The 19766-nt window shown below is 38.4% G+C and overlaps 1 protein-coding gene across 2 annotated transcripts in view; it reads left to right on the top strand.

Annotated features, from left to right (window-relative positions):
• MCTP1 (multiple C2 and transmembrane domain containing 1) overlaps positions 1-11532 on the top strand; it is a 649898-nt gene extending 638366 nt beyond the window's left edge. For both annotated transcript variants that reach the window (XM_004375032.2, XM_023730121.1), the window contains exons 20-23: positions 2319-2428; positions 6953-7062; positions 9788-9885; positions 11190-11532. In XM_004375032.2, coding sequence (XP_004375089.1) covers positions 2319-2428; positions 6953-7062; positions 9788-9885; positions 11190-11261 — 390 coding nt within the window. In that variant the 3' untranslated portion in view covers positions 11262-11532. The remainder of the gene's footprint in view (positions 1-2318; positions 2429-6952; positions 7063-9787; positions 9886-11189) is intronic.
• The last annotated feature ends 8234 nt before the right edge of the window (positions 11533-19766 follow it).

Here is a 19766-nt window from a genome sequence, read left to right as displayed (position 1 = left end):
GCCTTATCATATGCCCATATCATATACTTTAATTATTATAATAATAATTTAAATATCTAGTACAATAAATCCCTTCTTATTATTGCTGTTTTGCAAAAAAAGAAAAAAGTCACCCATTTATTCTTCCGAACAAATTTTAGAAACATTTAATCGAATTCTCCCTATTTCACTCCACTCCAAACACATTAGCATTTGCTTGAAATTGCACTGAATCTATATGTTCAATGACAAAAAATACATTCTTATAATATTCAGTGTTCCAGTACAGGAACATAGTATCTCTACTTTCTTCATATATATCTTGCACAGTTCTTGTTAAAGTAATACCTGAGTATTTTGTACATTTTATTGTTTTTGTGAAAGAAATATTTTTCCCATAATAGTTTCGAACTGGTAAGACGTTATTCTCAATGGACTTCTGTTGCGTAACCAGCGTGCTTCAACTGGTTTGATTTGTTCTGTACGTTGAAAAATATATATAAGAGCACTTAATGTCATAAACCTAAATGAACTTATCCAGTGCCTGAGACAGGTGAACACTAAAGGCCACAGCGATTAATAGCCCAGACTTGTAGCTATGAAAGGAACTGGAAGAAACCACTAGTTATTCATTTTATTGCAAAGCATCTTTACAAAAGCACACTGTCACATCTTTCTCCAGTGGAGTAACTGGTGGGTTTGAACCACTGACCTTTTGATTAGCAGCAGAATACTGAACCACTGTGCCACCAGACCTCCTTATTCTAAAGTATGCAGTTGCATAATTGAATTAATACATTTTGGTCTATTTCTGGAGTGAGGGAAAAGATAAGAAATTGATGCACCCATGTCTGTATTGGCAAGTGAAGATAGTGGGGACCCTGAATAGCTAATTGTCCCTTATACTTTTAATGAGAGGCTTTATGCATCTCTTCTACCTCATTGTCTGACAATCCATTTTGGTATAAACTAAATGAATAATTTTAAAAAGATCTCCCATGGGAATTAAATTTTAAATGGAGCCTCTAAGTGACTAGTATCTATATTAAAGATCAAGTTATTTAACTGGTCGCCGTGTCCTTTGTCCCACCATACCCTTCTGTCCTTGGAGGATGCATACACACCTGTCATCTACTTGCCCTCAGTGTCTGGAGTGGCAGGTTGCCAGCCCCGGCCGAATGTTCACAGTGTAAAGAGCTGTAGACTCCTCTGAAATGAAAGTCAGTATGTAAATGTGCAACATGACGACATTATTATTCTTGCCTCCTGGCTGCTTTCAGCAAGCTCTGACTGCCACATGAGGTCTCAAGTGTTCTGGCACAGTGTGCAAGTGTTCAAAAGAAGTTAAAGTAATGAAATTGGATCTACATTTCCATAGATATTCAAGCTGGCATGGAGGAATGGAGTCATGGAATCAGGGTTGGATGGTCTCCACCAGACAGCCTAGGCAAGTGCCTGTGATGCCAGGCTACTAAGCAGAATTTTCAATCGTGAAAGGCCACCACTATTTCTTTCCCTAGGTCTAAAATTACAGAATGTGCACATCTCCTCTAGGCCCACACCACCCTGGGCGCTTCATGCTCCATCTCCACCCACCCATTCTCCAAAGCACACAAGGTTTGCTTAAATTCAGCAGAAGATTTAAAACGAAGAACTAAGCGCAAAAAGGAGAAAAAATGTGAAGTTAGAACCTTGACTAATATAGCATATGCTACTGTATGAAGTATATGACCATTATTTTTAAGAGGCTTAGTGTGTATCTGATCTACCTAAGGTACTATCCGGGAAGTAGTCACTTAATAGATTTCTGTCGACCTTGTCGTCTTTTGCACTTTCATTGTTTACAGGTCTTCTCATTTGCACTCAGCATTCTCTGCTGCTGAAATATCTGGAACCACAACTGAACTTAGGTCTGTGGGTGATGGGGTCAAGAAACTGGGGGAGCTGAGTGGCTAGTCATGGTGGTCCAGGGTCAGTGAAGAGGGTCCTGCCTCCCAGTTCTGAGTTTGGTCATTCCGAGACCCACCTTCCTCCTCACCTGGACCCCCTGAAAAGTTTCTGTTCATCAGGGCAAGGACAATAGTATCTACGTCTCCTGCTTTGCAGCCACCTTTCCAGTAGCATAGGTAACATATAGTAGTGTGATGCTGGGTACCCTTCCTCCTCCATCTCCCTTCACATCCTGAATTTTCATGGATGCCAATTATCCATTTATATACACACAGAAATGATGCTTATTGAAGTTGAAAAAAACAATGCAAGAGAAGGACAACTCAAAGAATCCAAGCATTGAAGAATACCTTCACTTATACAGACTCTGTCTTTCTATTGTGTTTTAGGACAGTGAAAAAAAGGGATTTATAAATAAAATCTATGCCATCCAGGAGGTATGTGTCAGTGTCCAGAACATCCTAGATGAAGTGGCTTCCTTTGGTGAAAGGATAAAGAAGTGAGTGATGCTGACGTGTGGGAACCAGCCTTCTGGGGAACCAGGAGGCCATTTGTTTCTCTGAGGATGAAATGCCACATTCTCTTTGGCAGGGGACACTCCTTCTGGGTGATTTATTGCTCCATTTCATCGTTATTTACTTTGTTTCTGCCCATCTTTGGTTTTATGAAAGTTCTGTCAATTTCCTTCCTGAAATTTAGAACATATTGGTTGGAAAGAAAGTCATACTTGTAGCTTTGAAGAAATAACACCGTCCCAAATTTTAGCACATTTTCACAGTAAAAGACTTTGTTCTTAAATGGAATATGAAATCATGATAGAAAAAATATATACAAGCCAAGCTAAACGAGGATTTCAGGTAATCAAGCCACACCTGCATTTTATTACTGGTAAAGTTATATTTTCATCAGGTTACTCTAAATATTAAAAAATGTTATTATGTATAGATAATACTCTACAAAAATATTCTTAATTTTTTTAAAGTTGTTCATTTAAATAGCTGAGGTCATGATTATAGATGAAATGAACTAACAGTTTGTCACTTAGAAAATTCCCAGAATTTTCCTTAATTTTTTAAAGTAAGAAAATATACCTTCATTGGAATCTAATCATTAAGAAACTTGCATTCATAATCTTACATTCTTTGTGATTCATTTCAAGTAATTTTTTTATGTGTGCACCAGCTATGCTCATGATCAAATAGTTTTATTTACTAATATACTTTTAAAAACAACTGTTTGATTATAGAAATAATAAGATGGATTTACAACAACTGATTATCTTTTAAAAATATACTAAGGCCCCATACTACTAAAGTATGTGAAAATTGGCCTACATAATGCCTGTTAATGGCCTGTCCAAGAAGAGGTGCTGTGTATCTAGACAAGCCTAGATTTTCCTAGTTTCATGTATCTATTCATTGTTTATTATTCATAACTCAAAGTGTTCTGCAGATTTGGATCCTTGGGCATGCAGAGCTTGAAAGGAGTAAATTATTTAGACTAAAGGTGTGAGTCATTCATCCGGTGCCTTTCATGTTTCAAGGGACAATGCATTTTATTTTGTATAATTTTTTGTTTAATATTTCCACATATGCATAGATGCTGAGTTTCCACTTTCTTGTATTACATTAGACAGAACAGCCTCCCTCTCACTCCCAAATGTGCCTCTAAGCAACATTCTGCCTCAGACTTGGAAAGGCTGATTTCCACATCTTCTCTCTTTCTCCCTCTCCATATTATTTCCATCTCTAAGAATGTTCCCTTGTCCTCCACATCCCATCCACTGAAGCACAGTGTAAAGCTCAAAACTGGGGCATTTCCCTGTTGATTGTTGTCTTGTCTTTGGGCTACAGTGTGTGCTGATACCTGCCTGAAATATCCCATTTATACTAGAAAACTCTGGGTCAGCATCAAGGTCAGGCTAGTGAATGCCTGAGGGAAGAGGCTCCTTTGTAACTCTGGGTGGTAGGAGGCTGAAGAGCAGGTGCTTGAATGGAAAACACAACGGCCAGCTCAAGTATCTGACCAGATCCTGGCCATGGGTCAGACCTGGGAAAGTTGGGTTTTGTAGAGCTTTCCATGCTGAGGTATAGAACATGGCTAGGATCCAGTGAGTCTTATAGGAGCCATTTCTTCTGCACAGTGACCTTTTGTGAGATAATCGGTTAACATCAAGTTGACTCCTACTCATGGCAACCCCGTATGTGTCAGAGTAGAACTGCTCCATAGGGTTTTCATTGGCTGAGTTTTTAGAAGTAGGTCAGCAGACCTTTCTTCCAAGGCACTTCTGGGTGGACTGGAACCTCTAACCTTTCAGTTAGCAGTTGAGTGCATTAATCGTTTGCACCACCCAGGGACTTTTGGGTGCTAAGGAAAGAGAAATTTTCCTGGAGCCTCATGGGATAAAAAACATCTATCCACAAAGCACATTCAGAAGTAATCTTTAAGCACAAAGTGAAAAACCTTTATAATTATCACTTCTTGTCACTATACAATCATTCCAGAACTTTCTTGGATTTCATCTCTATTTTTTGGCCAAGATGATATTCTAGATTTAGGGCCTATAATACAGAATGTTGAAATAGAAAAGGGCAGTCTTTTTTTCTGACATTAGCTACTCTGGTGAGGGTTCTTGGCCGTTTATCCTTCCAAGAGGAAAAAAGAGGGCACGGGGAGCCCTTGAGTGAGGCTGCCCAGAAGGAGGGTTTTTGAATGGAGAGCCAGTGCCCTCACACATGGGGTAGTGTGATGGATAGCTCTGAGCTGAGCCACAGGAGAGCAAGCAGAGCCTCAGCCTTCTGTTCTCTCCACATGCAGGCAGTAACAAATAGGCCAGGTGTTCATAAAAGAGGGAGGCCATGATCTTTTACCTGGTGACAGTTACAGGACCCCACTCTGGCCATGAGAGGAAAAAGACAAACAAACACAGAAAAGCCAGACTTTACTCAAGGGTTACTGCCAACAGCACAACCAGAGTGGTTCAGCGTTGGCTCTTTTATTAGAGAGAACAATTTTAGGAAACAGCTGACCCAGAGAGACACAAAAAAGCAAGCTACATGCCACAAGGCTAAGGAATGACTCTTAAGTGTTATACCGAGATGCAGCAAGGGAAGAGAATCTACTCAACAATCATCCTTTATTAGGTCTAAAAACTGCCCTGAACAACAACAGACCACCAGGTACCATTGAGTTGATTCTGACTCATGGTGACCCTGTGTGTGTCAGAGTAGAACTGTGCTCCATAGGGTTTTCAATGGCTGATTTTTTAAGAAGTAGATCACCAGGCCTTACTTCAGAGGAGCCTCTGGGTGGATTTGAACCACTGATCTTTTGGTTAGCAGCCAAGTGTATTAACTATTTGTATCACCCACACTCTACCCTGAGCAAACTCCACCCCAAATCACTGTATCATACATCACCAGGAAATTAAAAGAAATAATCAACACTAATGTTTATCCACATTATGTAAAATTTCATATTTCCCTGAAGTTTTTTGGGAGGATTCTTCTCATTGCCTTTTAAGAAGAAATTCTCCTTGGAGTTGACCACTTCTGGTAATATCACCTTGATTCACAAACATGTTGCCATCACTATCAGTCTGCTTTGATACATTAAAACCGTCCCCATTTTATAAAGGGGGAAATTGAGGTTTAGAGAGGTTGACTCATCTAAAGTCACATAGCAGAATCTGGGCTTTGAACTCAAATCTGCTCACTCCTTAGCTCTTTTCATTAAACTGTGCTAAACAGTCTTTCAATACATATATTAGTGCCTCTTTGATGGTTGAACATTGGTGAGAGATTTCAAAGAATGCAATGGTATGCCTCTAAATGGTGACATATAGGTACCTGGAGGCTCCACAGATTGCTTCTGTTTTCTTATCATTTTGTCACCCACTCTTAAAAACTACCAGAGATTCGCCATGGAACTTCTACACAAGTTAAAACCTTACACTATTACAGTATTTCCAGGGTATATTTCCCTGATTTTCTACATAGTTGTTCAAAAGAAAGCCTTCTCTATCTTCATTTTTCCTTTCTTTTCTCTTTTTGTCCCACTAAATTCCTTTTCATCTCAATACTGTCTTTTTTTGTAACGTCCTCTATTTCTATTCATTAGTCCTATTTCTGTTCTTTGTTCTGATGTTGTCTCACTGTCAATATCCCATCTTGCAGCCTCCCCTGACCCTGCCCTCTATAGTTGACAATCACCACACTATGAGAAAACTGCAGACCCATCAGCCTTGCTCTCCTATAACCCACAATTTTCCCATCTTCCACTCCCTTTTCAGTGTTCCAACAGATGGACCATGTGCTGTGAACTCCTTTGCCGACAATAATATAGAGAGAATAGTAGGCCATAATGATTTCATTTCTTAATTATCTATTATATTTCCTGGAAGAAGGGCAATAATGACAGGTGAATGTTTACAAGGCTAACTGCTCTGTCCCCCTTTGCTGTCTTCCAGTTCCATCTGATATGTAGTTAAGGTAGAAAGTGAGTGTTCCTCTAAGGAATTCTAAAGTTCAGAGGGTTTATACAATAGTGTAAAGATGTAGGTCTACAGACAATTGCTGGCAACATCTTATTTTCTGTGTGGGGAATGCTGAGTTATTAGAAGGAAGAATGGCAGGCCCAGGGGTATTTTCCTCTGTGAAAATTTGGAGAAAACAGGGTTAGATACTAGTTTTAGAAGTAGAAAAACAAAGTATTTTTTTTTTTTAGCATGTGAGGCATTAACCAAGTAGTGCAGCAGTTGAGACCCTGTAATCACCTGGGGTGATCTGGACTGGATAGTGGCAAGGTCCTTTAACTATGTTCATGGAATTTAGCGGATTATGGGCTAACCTGTGTCCTCTGATAGCCTGCTACAACTGGCTTCTATTCGAGAGAGAAATGCTAACTAATGAGTACAACTAGGTCCCAAGTCCAGATTTTGAGTCTGAATTAAACATTTATTTTCATCTTTGGTTGAAAAAAGTCTGAAATGCTCAGATTGCTGCTGTGTTAATTTTTCATTCAGTACTTTCAACTGGACTGTCCCGTTCTTAAGCTGGCTGGCCATTGTCGCCCTCTGTGCGTTCACAGTCATCCTGTACTTCATTCCACTGAGATACATTGTCCTTGTCTGGGGTAAGTAAAGCCTTTTCTTTAAAACTGTCTTAACTGCTAAGAACAAACTATTTTTAAGGGATGAGTTATACTGTCAGTGGTTCTCTATATTTATGGTCATGAAGCTACTCCATGATGAAAAGAGACAGGTCAGTTAAAAATCACAACAGTATAATGATTTAGGTCTACCTGCAAAATGCATTTTTCTTATCTGGCACCATAGGCTCCATCATGTCGTAAACATGTAGTTGTGCAGATTCTTCATATATCAAAGTGTAGTTTTGTCTAGATATCACTCTGATTTATTTTTACCACTTATACACAAACAGAGGCATTTCAATCCATATGGTGCATTTAAGACAATATGCTTTTGTGCTGTGGTACTTTATCTTGTGGAAGTGTATGCAAGCATGGACTATACATGGGCACCTGTTTAAGAGGTCACCTTTAGGATGCAGGAACAGGGTCTTTGGCACTTACAGGCTACTTAGGAACAAGAAACCTACTTTATGTGTACTACACTAGAGTGCTTCTGCAAAAACCTAATCTAAAGGTGATTTTTTTGGGTCCTCATTTTTTTATTGTTGTTGTTGCTTAATTTTTACTTTTTTTCTGCTTTAGGTAAAAGTTTACAGCTCAAGTTAATTTCTCATACAAAAATTTATACACATTATTTTGTGACATTAGTTGCAGTCCCCACAATGTGACAGCACACTCCCCCTTTCCACCCCGGGTTCCTTGTGTCCATTCAGTCAGTTTCTGTCCCTTCCTGCCTTCTCATCCTGCCTCCAGACAGGAGCTACCCATTTGGTCTCGTGTATCTGATGCAATCATGCTGCGTGCCAACTGTTCCTATGCACCTAGACTCCATTTAGGAGGTGGTCCGTTTCAGCATTCTTTGTGGTTATTTGTTTGTCTTTCCCAACAAAATTCTTGGTTTGGAAAACTCAATTTTTAGTCTCTAAGATCTACTAACAAGTAAACTACATTAATGACTTCATATGTATATATAAACAAGATTGGGTAGAAGGAGAATTTCCTACTAACCTTTGGTCTGCATATACATACACCCAAGACTGCTAATCCCATAAAAAATGCAAAGAACCAAAATGGGGCTTTAACCTCAGAAAACATCAGCTTACACTGAAAGCAAAAAGATGAAAGGATGCTTTTGTTCTTTTCTTGTTAAGGGTTTTGAATAAATACACAATAATTAAGTGAGTAGGGGTCTTATGCCTCCAAGCCCTCCAGTTTTAAGATTCTTATCTCCCTATTCTTTTTGGCCCACCTTGTCATATCTTGAACAAGTTTTCCTATTATTATCATCATTATCATTACCTTTACACCGTGGGGGAAAATGGTGATTTTTTTTTTCATTTCCTAATTTCTACAATTTAAAGAAACTCAAACAGCACTCTCACTATACTAGGGAAGAGGCATTTCCACCATGCCTTCGCTTCCCTCTTGTATGTTCAGGCCCTCATCTCTCATTCCTTCCTCTGATATTTAAAACAGATGCTGTTTTATTGAAGGACTTGGGGTAGTGCGTCACATGCTGCAGCTTATTACCTCTAACCTACCTGGGGTCAGACCTGCCTCAGGCTCGAGAGCACCTCTATTGCCCAATAGGTGGGGAACCTCCTCCTGTTTTGTTTCCCCAGGTTCTCGGAAACTGAAGCCCCTGGCAGACATCTGGTTATGTAACCTGGGGTGGCCTCACTGGCTAGCTGTCTTAGAAGTAATTTTTAGAGAATGTGTTTGGGCCTCTTGTTTCATCAAATGAAATAAAGCAAGAACAATATTCCTTTAGTGGCAGGTGATTGCTGAAATATTAACCAGAAATTTAAGACATGGGTCTCACCTGGGGAGACAGAGACCAACATCAAAATTCCAGAAGAAGAAGGTTATTCTGCACAAGACTCCCCAAATAAGAGATTCGATGCTCAAGTTATATGGCTCAGTTTTTTATCAGCCTGTTGATTTCATGTAAAGCTATTAGCTGTTGATATTTTCTAAAATCCAGCAGCAAACTCTTCTCAATTTCAGGTCATTTTGAAAAAATCAAGGTCATGTGCCTTCTCAACATTTAGCTTACTTAACAGCACCATCTCCACGAAAAGTGTATCTTTAGGAAAAGAAAAAATCAATAAAACAGACCTCCTACTTTAAAAATAACCCAATCCAAAATGTAGGAAAACAAGTTTCATCTTGGATGAAACACTGAAACAAGGCTTTTAAGAATTATAACCCACTGCCCAACTGCCTCAGAGGGTTTCCAAGGAGCAACTGGTAGATTCGAATGGCTGACCTGTTGGTTAGCAGCCATAGCTCTTAACCACTGCACTACCAAGGCTCCAGAACTATAGCAGTGAGGAAAAAGTAAGATATGTCATTGCTCATTCCTGCTAGGTCCCAACTGTCATTTCCCAAATAGAAAGCCTTTTCTTCTGGGAAGAAGCTACTGAAGTGCAAAGAGAAAAACAAACCAGCAGTAGAGTTGGGAAGGAGGGAAGAAGAAGAGGAAGGAAAGAGGGAAAGAGGGAAGGAAGGAAAGAAAGAAGAAATAGCAGGAATGAGGAAGAGGGAAAACTGGTTTCTTGGTTTTTTCTGTCAAGGCTGCATAGCAGCACACACGCTGGATCTTCAAATCACTGCAACGCTTTTGCCAGAAATGTGCTCTCTACAGCAATAGGATAGTCCCCAAACTTTGAGGATTTTAATAATGTTTGATCTCTCACTTTTCCAGGCATCAATAAATTTACAAAGAAGCTTCGGAGTCCATACGCAATTGATAACAATGAACTACTTGACTTCCTTTCCAGAGTCCCTTCAGACATACAAGTGGTATGTAGATTTCATTATTATTATTATTTTAATTAGTGTGACATGGGGCTTTTACTTTTATATCCTTTTAATTTCAAGGTTTTAGAAGAGCCAGGTAAAGTTAACAAAGCCTGTAGCAGATTTTGCCATTCAGGAAGTTAGCTCACATGGGGTGATATCCAAGAAGGACTTACAGAGAATGTTTGGGGAATGGAAGAATGAGAGAATAAGAGGGGTTGTATAAAGAATCTACCAGGGATGTCAGGAACAATCTCCCCCCAAGTAAAGTTCAGCTAGAATTTGTGAAGGGTCCACCTTGAGTCACCATTACCTGAGGGGAGGAAATAAGAATATTAGAAAATGAAAGCAAAATGTGCCAGTGGGCATTTAAGAGAAAAAAAATATTTCTTTTCAGAATTTGTATGAATTAAGTGAGTTTTGAGGATGAATAAAACCAAAACGAAACCCACTGCTGGTGAGTTGATCCTGACTCAAGACAACCTCACGTGTTACAGAGTAGAACCAAGCTCCGCAGGATTTTCTTGACTGTAATGTTTAGGGAAGCAGATCACCAGAATAAGTGGAACTATTTAGGAGATTGGAGCCCTGGTGGTGCAGCGGTTAAGAGCTTGGCTCCTAACCAAAAGGTCGGCAGTTTGAATCCCCCAGCCACTCCTTGGAAACCCTATGGAGTAGTTCTACTCTGTTCTGTAGGGTAGCTATGAGTTGGAATCGAGGTGACAGCAATGGGTTTTTTATTTAGGAGATCAGTGAGGTGTGGGGGGAAGGTGACTGCTTTTGAAGACTGGGGCACGTCTCAAAAATCTTTTGAAATCCTTTAACTGCCATTAACCACTATCCATTTTCAGAGTAAAATAAGAAATGTTATCAAAATCTTGAAGTTGGGTTGCAGCAATACCTTTTTTTCTTTGTTTTAACGTGATAAGATTTATTTTGATTTGGTATCAGACATGAGAGTGGACTAGATGGAGGTTAAGATTGTATTAAACCAACAATAAGTTGCAAAGAACCATAATGATCTAGCCCTTCAAAATCCATTGAGATGGTTTTGCTTTTAATGTAATGCGTTATGGACGGCCTGTTACCAAAGTTCTTATCAGGGCTCTCCTGTAGCTTTGGGCAGGATTTCCCTTCTACCTCTCCCTCTATCATCCTATTGTTTTCTGTATCCCAGCTGCAGATCGCATACATCTTCCTGAATGAGCACTTTTTTTCCCCCAAGCAGTCTCTCATTACTTTGCTTTTCCTTCCTTTGCCAGAAAGTGGCCACCTGACCAGTCTTTCTCTGAACTCTGTTTAAACAGGTGCAATACCAAGAACTGAAACCAGATCCTTCTCATAGCCCATGTAAAAGGAAGAAAAACAATCTTGGATAGCTCCAAGCACCGAGGAGACCAGCATCTGTTTGGGAAGATAAAAGAAAAAGCCTTCAGCCTCAGCAGCATTTCCTGTCTTTCTGCTTTTTATTTATTTTGCCTTTTTTATCATGATCGATAGGATTTGTAAATAGTGTACAAAGGCATATGTCTTTAAAAATATACTTCCATTGTACAGAATCAATTTGATAAAAGTTTAGCTACTGCTGTGTGAAAGCATTGTTAGCTGTGGGTAATAATATAACACATTGAAACAACAACAAAAAAAAAATGCAAGAATGATAGCATTGGAAGATACACACATCTGTAATTACAAGTGGAAGAACCAGAATATTAGATTAAATGCTCAGCTGCGTTGATTAAATCTACACAAAATGTAAATGTCAATTTGATTTTAAAGTTTTTTTTTTAATGTAACTATTTTTTATCCAAAAAACAATCCATTCCAATTTTCTATGTTTTATACACTTTAAAAGGGGGGAAAATCCCAAAACCTGAATAATGGAATGGATGCATTTCGGCTTAACATAGATTCTGACTTCAGATCCTGAGCATATTCACTTCTGTGCAAATTATTTTGATATGACTAGGCTGATATTCTTATAGCAACCCTATATGACAGAGGAGAACTGCCCCATAGGATTTCCTAGGCTGTAATCTTTACTGGAGCAGGTCACTAGGTCTTTTCTCCAACGGAGCTACTGGGTGGGTTTGCATGGCTGACCTTTCAGTGAATCGGGATTGTCTCTACGGCACACAACAACAGGCTGATTTCAAGCTAATGAGTTAAGGTACATTCACCCCTTCAAAAGAATCTTCAACACCCTGAAATTCTATAAAGAAAGCTTTCAAACCTTCTATCATTCCATCTAAAACCTACAAATATCTATAGGATGACATAAATACTGCCAGGTTTGTAAATGATCACCCAAGTTAATTTTTTCATCTACCACTACTTTAATTTATACTGATTTAGTAAATTAGCAAGCCCATTCAGTTGTCAAAAATATTAGCAAACTAAATCTGTATTGCTTTTGGTGTCATATTATGCCTTTGTGCATCTAAAAAAAAATTAATACTGAAGTGTTCTCACAGAAAAAAAGGTATTTGTTTCTCATTAGATTACTGAAATACTTTAATGCATACTATGATTTTTTTTATTAGTGTGAATTTCAATGTAGAGGAGAATGCAGTGTGCTAAGTGATATGCCAGTGTTTCACTACATTCATTTATGGAAAAAATAATCATTCTTGATAACGTGAATGCATGAAAACCTGTTTTGTAAAATAAACTGCTTATGGGGAGAGGTGTTTGCCTTTAAAAATGTTTCACTACTTGCCATAGACTCTATACTTAAAATTGCATTCCCAAGACTCTTAGGGTAGTTTTTGCTTCTTACTCCCTGGTATATCAAGAGGGAGTATACCTCTGGAGAGAGAAATCATTTGGTGAGAGTGTCTCGCTTCCCTGACTTAGTAGGGGATGAAGCATGGTGGAAATTGCTGCAGACAATGTTTTGCACTACTTTATTAATAATAGACCCAGATAGGGGCGAGGGTGGGGGTTACCCTAGAAAAATATAGAAAAGCCAGAAGCAAGAAATATATATTTCACTCTAAAGGAAGATTCTTTAAAAAACCAATTTAATCTAATCAAAGCTTATTTTTAAAGTATTTTTATTTTAAAGATATGTTGTTGAATACTGTTTCTTATGATAAAACTATTTTGATCTGTTTATACACAAAGCTTGAAAGAATGTCAATTAAATTCCCTTTCTACAGAAAGGCTTTCACCTCAATATGCTCTATTTAGCGCATCATGTTTATAATGACATGCTTACATCCGAATTCTATCATTGTTTGTTGCTAAGGAATAATACACCATGAGGTTGATGTTACTACAGAAATTTTATTGATGGGACAATTTGCTTGAAATAACTTTCGATTATACCTTGTGTGAGATTTATGTTCTGTGCTGACAATGTCTACTACTCAGCTGTCTACAAGCCTGATATTCTACCACCTCAGATGTACCTAGTAGAGAGTAACCATTAACAGATGACTACTTACTGTTTGTTTCATCGTATCAAATTTCAGATGTTTAGTTCAATGGTAATGTTGAATACACATTCACTGCATTAAATACAAAAGAAGATAATCTTTTCTAAGCATAATCATTACTCCTTTCTCTCTCTCTTTGTATTTGATGATCGAGGGAAGAGTGATGGTGGATTGTGTGCATATTCTTACAAAAAACACTTCACTTAGAGAATTCAGGTTTGGTTTGGACAACCAATGTTTTCCCTGATACCTTGGCTATATATATAAAATTCAGTACCTTCAGAGGGGTGAGCAGCCAATGAAACTGATAGAAGAGTAAAAACTGTCTTGAGACATGAAAGTGATACTCGGGAATCTTCTTGCTTTTAGGAACCACTACATTCATAGGTTGAAAACAGATTGTGTCTGGTAGGATTTTTAACTATTTCATTTCCCCTTTCACATATGGTGCGGTTTTGCCTTTTGAGAGCTGCCCGACCTGCCTTGATTTTGAGTTTCAGCATGTAAATATTTTAAGCTGTCTCTAGCTAGGACATTGGATGTCCTTCTAACACCTATTTGGACTGCTAAATATATAGCCGTTACGGATTCCAACTCATAGTGACCCTATAGCATGGAGTAGAACTGCCCCATAGGGTTTCCAAGGAGTGGCTGGTGGATTCAATCTGCCATCCTTTTGGCTGGCAGCCAAGCTCTTAACCACTGTGCCACCAGGGTTCTGCTAAATACAGTAGTCAATGTGAACTACTAAATATTTTCCTCAGTATCTTTCAGTGAATGAATTCACTGAAGGTCATTAATTATATTTATATTCCAAGCTACTATTATTGGATCCCTGGTGGCTAACCAAAAGGTTGGCAGTTCAAATCCACCAGCCACTCCTTGGAAACCATATGGGGCAGTTCTACCCTGTCCTATAGGGTCGCTATGTGTCAGAACCAACTCGACAGCACCTAACAACAATTATTGCCATTAATCATGATAGTTCCTAAGAAATGCATATTCATGCACGTTGTATGGTAACATTTTCAATTATAAATAGTACTCCTTGTTTGTGTTGGCATTATTCCATACTCAGATTGGTAGGTTCTACAGCGATTTCAAATTATTTTTGAACCACTGTGTCTCATGTATGCCTGCACTAGGATAATCTGAGCTGGGAGAATCTCTAAATGAGTTTACTTTGTGATACATGTATGGAGTGCCTACTTTAGGACTTCTCCTGTCATAGGCAATTGTCAAATCAATGATAGTATAGTAAAATCAAATCTGGAGCTGAAGTATTAGTAAGCCAAATTTGATACATTTCTGAAAATAATTTTTATAGGCTTTTTATTTTATATTTAAAAGTGAAGAAAAATCCAGTATTAAGTTCTCTTATCCAGGGACCATAGGAACTTTTTTCCACATTGATCTCAATATCAAAATGTCTCTGATGCTGAAAGTTGTAAACGTCTATATTGTTTTATTCAACAGGTTTTCATATCCGTTTATACACTTGTTCAGTGTGCCTAAATAGTCATCATCTTTTCAAATTCTGTACGCACCTCGCATTTAAAAAAAAAATGTGTAAGCCAGTTGATGCTCCACATACGCAGAAACCAGGGCTTCAAACCGGTTCATTCTGGTTCAAACCCTTGCTGAGAATTTGCATTTCCACCCCAGATATACTGAATCAGAATCTACAGTTTAACAGGATCCCCATGTGAGTCTTATGTATAATAAATTTTGAGAACTACTACTCTACTAGTGGATTTCAGAACTGGTCCCTAACCAGCATCATTAGCATCCCCTGGAAACTTGTTAGAAATGCAAATTCTTAGCAGGGGTTTGAACCTGAACCAACCACTTCGAAACCTTGGCAAAAAAACCACCATTATCCTTTTATTATTTTTTAAAGTTTATTGTGTTTAGGTGAAAGTTTATAGTGCAATTTAGTTCTCATTAAAAAATTTACACACAAATTGTTTTGTGACATTGGTTGCAGTCCCCACAATGTGTCAGCACTCTTCGCCTTTCCCTTTACAACCCAGGTTCCCCGTGTCCATTCATCTAGTTTTCCTGTCCCTTCCAGTCTTCTTGTCTGCTTTTGGGCAGGTGTTGCCCATTTGGTCTCATATATTTGATTGAACTAAGACACGTTTGTTTTATAGGCCTGTCTAATCTTTGCTGAAAGGTGGACTTCAGGAGTGGCTTCAGTTCTGAATTAGCAGGGTGGTCAGGGGGCCACAGTCTTGGGGGGTTCCTCCAGTCTCTGTCTTTTTTTGGAAAAAACCTCAGGTATCATTAAGTCTGGTCTTTTTTTTTCTGAATTTGAATTTTGTTCCACATTTTTCTCCCATTCTGTCCAGGACCCTCTACTGTGATCCTTGTCAGAGTGGTTGGTGGTGGTAGCTGGGCACTTTCTAGTTCTTCTGGGTTCAGCTGGTGGAGGCTGTGGTTCATGTGTTCCATTAGTCCTTTGGACTAATATTTTCCTTGTATCTTTGGTTTTCTTCCTTCTCCTTTGCTCCGGACAGGATGGGACAGATGTATCTTAGATGGCTGCTGGCAAGCTTTTAAGACCCCAGGCACTACTCACCGAAGTAGGATGTAGAACATTTTCTTTATGAGCTATGTTATGCTAATTGACCTAGATGTCCCCTGAGACCATGGTCCCCAGCCCTCAGGCCCAGTAACTCGGTCCCTCAAGGTGTTTGAAAGTATCTAGGAAGCTTCTATGGCTTTGCCTTGGTCAAGTTGTGCTGTCTTCCCCTAGAAATACAAGAGCTGACTTCCCCTAGAAATACAGACGTCAGCACAACTTGACTTCCCATTATACTTCTTGGAAAAGCCTCAGGTATTATTAATCGATGCTTGTTTAAATTCCAGGGCTTTAAATGTGTGTGTGTGTGTGTGTTGTGTGCATGCACACGCGCGTGCATGCACGCAGGTTTGCATGCACAAATGCCTATTCATTGGTTTGATTAGTGTGTCTACAATCAGCTTTTCTAATTCCTTAGTAGAATGTGAATTAAAACCACATTAAAAAACAATGTAATGAATTCTTACAATAGTTTTACTCCTTTCAATTATAATTCTCTTGCCCAGAATGATTGGTGTAACTCACCAGAAAGGAAAAAAATAAATAAAACATTCTTGTTTTTTTGTGAAAATGTTACTGTCTTATGCCTCAGTTTCTACATTTGTACACTAGCAATTTATACGTGGCAGTCACATCATATAACTTACTCCCTCTGAATCTCTGAGATTTAATACCAAGAAATACCATGTATTTCTCTCATTACGTTAAGAATACTCTGCAAATAAAAACCATTAAATGCCCAGAGTATTCATACGATGTAGATACTAGCAACACTGTGAAAGGTTTGCTCTAATTTAATGATTAAATCTATGCTTTTCCAAGGGGATTTGGGTTAAGTACTAAAAAAATGAATCAAATACGTAATTGGTCTTAAATGAGTTTGAATTTATTGGGATAATTCTTCCTTCACATTCTAAACCTTTTTTTTTAAAAAGTGTTCTATTGCATGCACAAGCAGTATTTTTGTAAGAACACTTAGGTTCTTTATTTATATGATGGTTCGTTGTGTCTCCAAGTGGCACAGAAAAATTATATAACTCCATTGTTAAAAAAGTAACGGAAGTACACTGTTGTTTTGCTCCCGTCAGTCAACAGTGTTACTGTATTAAGCTGAAAGCTCTGTTTGTATTGGGAAAACAGATATGGTCAAGTAGCTATGCAAATTTCTTCAGTCTGCAGCAAAAATGAAATCTCAACATAATTCTTCCCTCTTGTAGATTCTTTAATGTTCCTTCAAAAGACAAAAGGGAGTGGCCAACCTGAGAATCAATGCGTGAACATGGAAACCACTTCTTTTTTTCCACAGGAGGAATGTGTTTGATGAGATCTAGAGACCTGGCTGAGTGGTTGTTGTTATTAGTGAGGCCAGATCATACAGGCTTAGCTACAAGTGACATGAGTCAATATGCAGCATTTTATTTTGCCAGAGTTCAAATGGTAACAGGTTTGGAGAAAATGCTAAATGCACAGAGAAAGCAGCACACCTGGCCTTAACCCAGAACTCTGAACCAGTTCCAACCCCTGCTGAGAATTTGCATTTCTAACAAGTTCCCTGCCGAGAATTTGCATTTCCACCCCCCAGATATACTGAATCAGAATCTATATTTTAACAAGAGCCCAAGTGATTCTTATGTATAACTCCCTGAGAACTGGTTTGAAGCCCTGCCTCAACCACACTCATTTGTTGTTTGCATTACCAAAGGGACACCTGAGACAACAGTAAAGCATTATTAGAGAGACACTTATCCCACAGAAGAGAGGTGTGGGGAAGGAAATGCCAATATTTGTCTCAACTTCAGAGATCCTCTTTTAAGCTATTCTGAGAACTGGAAATCTTATAATTAAACTCTACATCATTGTCCACAAAACACAGTCTCCTTTCTAAAGCACAGTAGTGATTATGACAATTGCAAGTCAAAATTTGTGTTTAACTTGTAATACTGTCACCACGGAAAATAATTTATTGGTATCAAAAACTAATAAACAGTTAGAAAAATTTTACAAAGGTGAGAGTATTTCCTATTATACAGGGAGGGATAATGTTTGTGATTTTGCTAACACCTGCTTATGACCAGCTGTAAACAGTGGTATACCTACCCCTCATCTTTGTCTTGGAACTCTTATCAACTTCAGTTTCCATTAACACAGAGATCTAGCAAGCCATAGGAGGACGTTTGAAGTACATGAGAGACCACCTAGAAAAGTCAAATACTATGCATATTTAAAGAAGTAGTTTTTAGCTAGATCATTGTGTGTTCCATTTTATTTGTTTGAAGTTGCTGAACATTATTTTTAAATTTTTCATATAGGATGTACATGAAAAAAAAGTTTTTTTCAGAAATAACAGAGAAAGACAAATTTTTTTTCTTTTTGATGGTGAAACATCCAGTACTTGATAATTTAACCAAGAGCCAGGCATACTGACTCCTGTGGGGTGAGGTACCAGGTACACACCATCCATTCTTGTGGCACTATGATGCTAACACAATGCACACGTGCTTGATCTCCCAGGACCCACATATACTTTATCTCCCGTGACTGTGACTACAACCCTCACAAGCAGGTGAGCAATCTCACCCCCGCCCCCAAAAAAAGACTTATGTGATACTTTCCAGTCTACTGTAGTTGTGAAGTAGGTATCCGATGTATTTATATAAAAGTTATAAAAATACTGTATTTTGAGTTGTACTACTCAAAACAAAATCTTAGAAAAAGCCATTTTTTCCGGCCTTCACAAAGAGGAACAAAATAATATGCTCTGGAGGAGAGTGGCAAGACATTCCCATTCTGAATTGTCTCAGCAGAGGGCAGGCTGTTTATGTTTGCATTAATGTTGTAAATAATAAAAACGGATATTATAAAGTGGATTTTTTCCCAGATCTATGATGATAGATGAAAGAAAATTCTTAATTTAGTAACATAGTAGTGGACACCCTTCAAAGGCATGTAAGGTATATAGCCTTTGATAAATGTAGCCATCATATAATCTTATCAGTTTCTCTCTGCTTTTTTTGTGTTGAATAATCTGAAAAGACCCATCAAAGAACAAGTAATTCTTCATGTTCCATGAATACTTCTAAAATCAGAAGAAGCAGAGAGTGAAGATATGTTATCCTGACTCCACATAGTATCTGCATAAAGAAATTTAATCTTTAGAAATTTAAGAATCTTACTAAGGAGTAATGACACCACCATCCCCACCCCAACAAACACGGTGAGAATCTGCTTAGAAGTGGTTTAATACGAAGACAGGTGCCCAGGTGACGCAGTGGTTAAGCACTAGGACGGCTAACCAAAAGGTCGGTGGTTCGAATCCACCAGCTGCTCTGTGGGAAAAGATGTGGCAGTCTGCTTCCATGAAGCAGAATGGAATTCCTATGGGGCAGCTCTACTCTGTCCCATTCCCATAGGGTCTATATGAGTCAGAATCGACTTGATGGCAGTGGGTTTGGTTTGGGTTTTAATATGAAGACTATAGGAGCGTATCAGTAAAATGACGTCACAGCCACTTTCAAAGGAGGGGCATATAGTGCAAATGTATTATTGGAGATCTTCATTAGATAATGCTAATGATATTTTTAAATTACATCCTACCTTGAAGAAAAACGGCATATATTAAAACTGCAGTTTATATTTTAAAAATTCAGTAGATGGCAGTTTAAATAAGACAATTTTAGAAAAGTTTTGAGGTTGATTCTTAGATTAGGATTACTACTTTAAAAAATAAAATCGTTACTGCAAAGTTTAAGAAAATGTTCTGCATCCCATTTTGGTGAGCAGCGTCTGGGGTCTTAAAAGCTAGTGAGCGGCCATCTAAGATGCATCAATTGGTCCCAACCCACCTGGAGCAAAGGAGAATG

The sequence above is a fragment of the Trichechus manatus genome, unplaced genomic scaffold (genome assembly GCF_000243295.1).
Source record: "Trichechus manatus latirostris isolate Lorelei unplaced genomic scaffold, TriManLat1.0 scaffold00032, whole genome shotgun sequence".
Lineage (NCBI taxonomy): Eukaryota > Metazoa > Chordata > Mammalia > Sirenia > Trichechidae > Trichechus > Trichechus manatus.
Note: the sequence above shows the minus strand (reverse complement) of the source record. Positions and strands in the feature narration are given on the sequence as shown.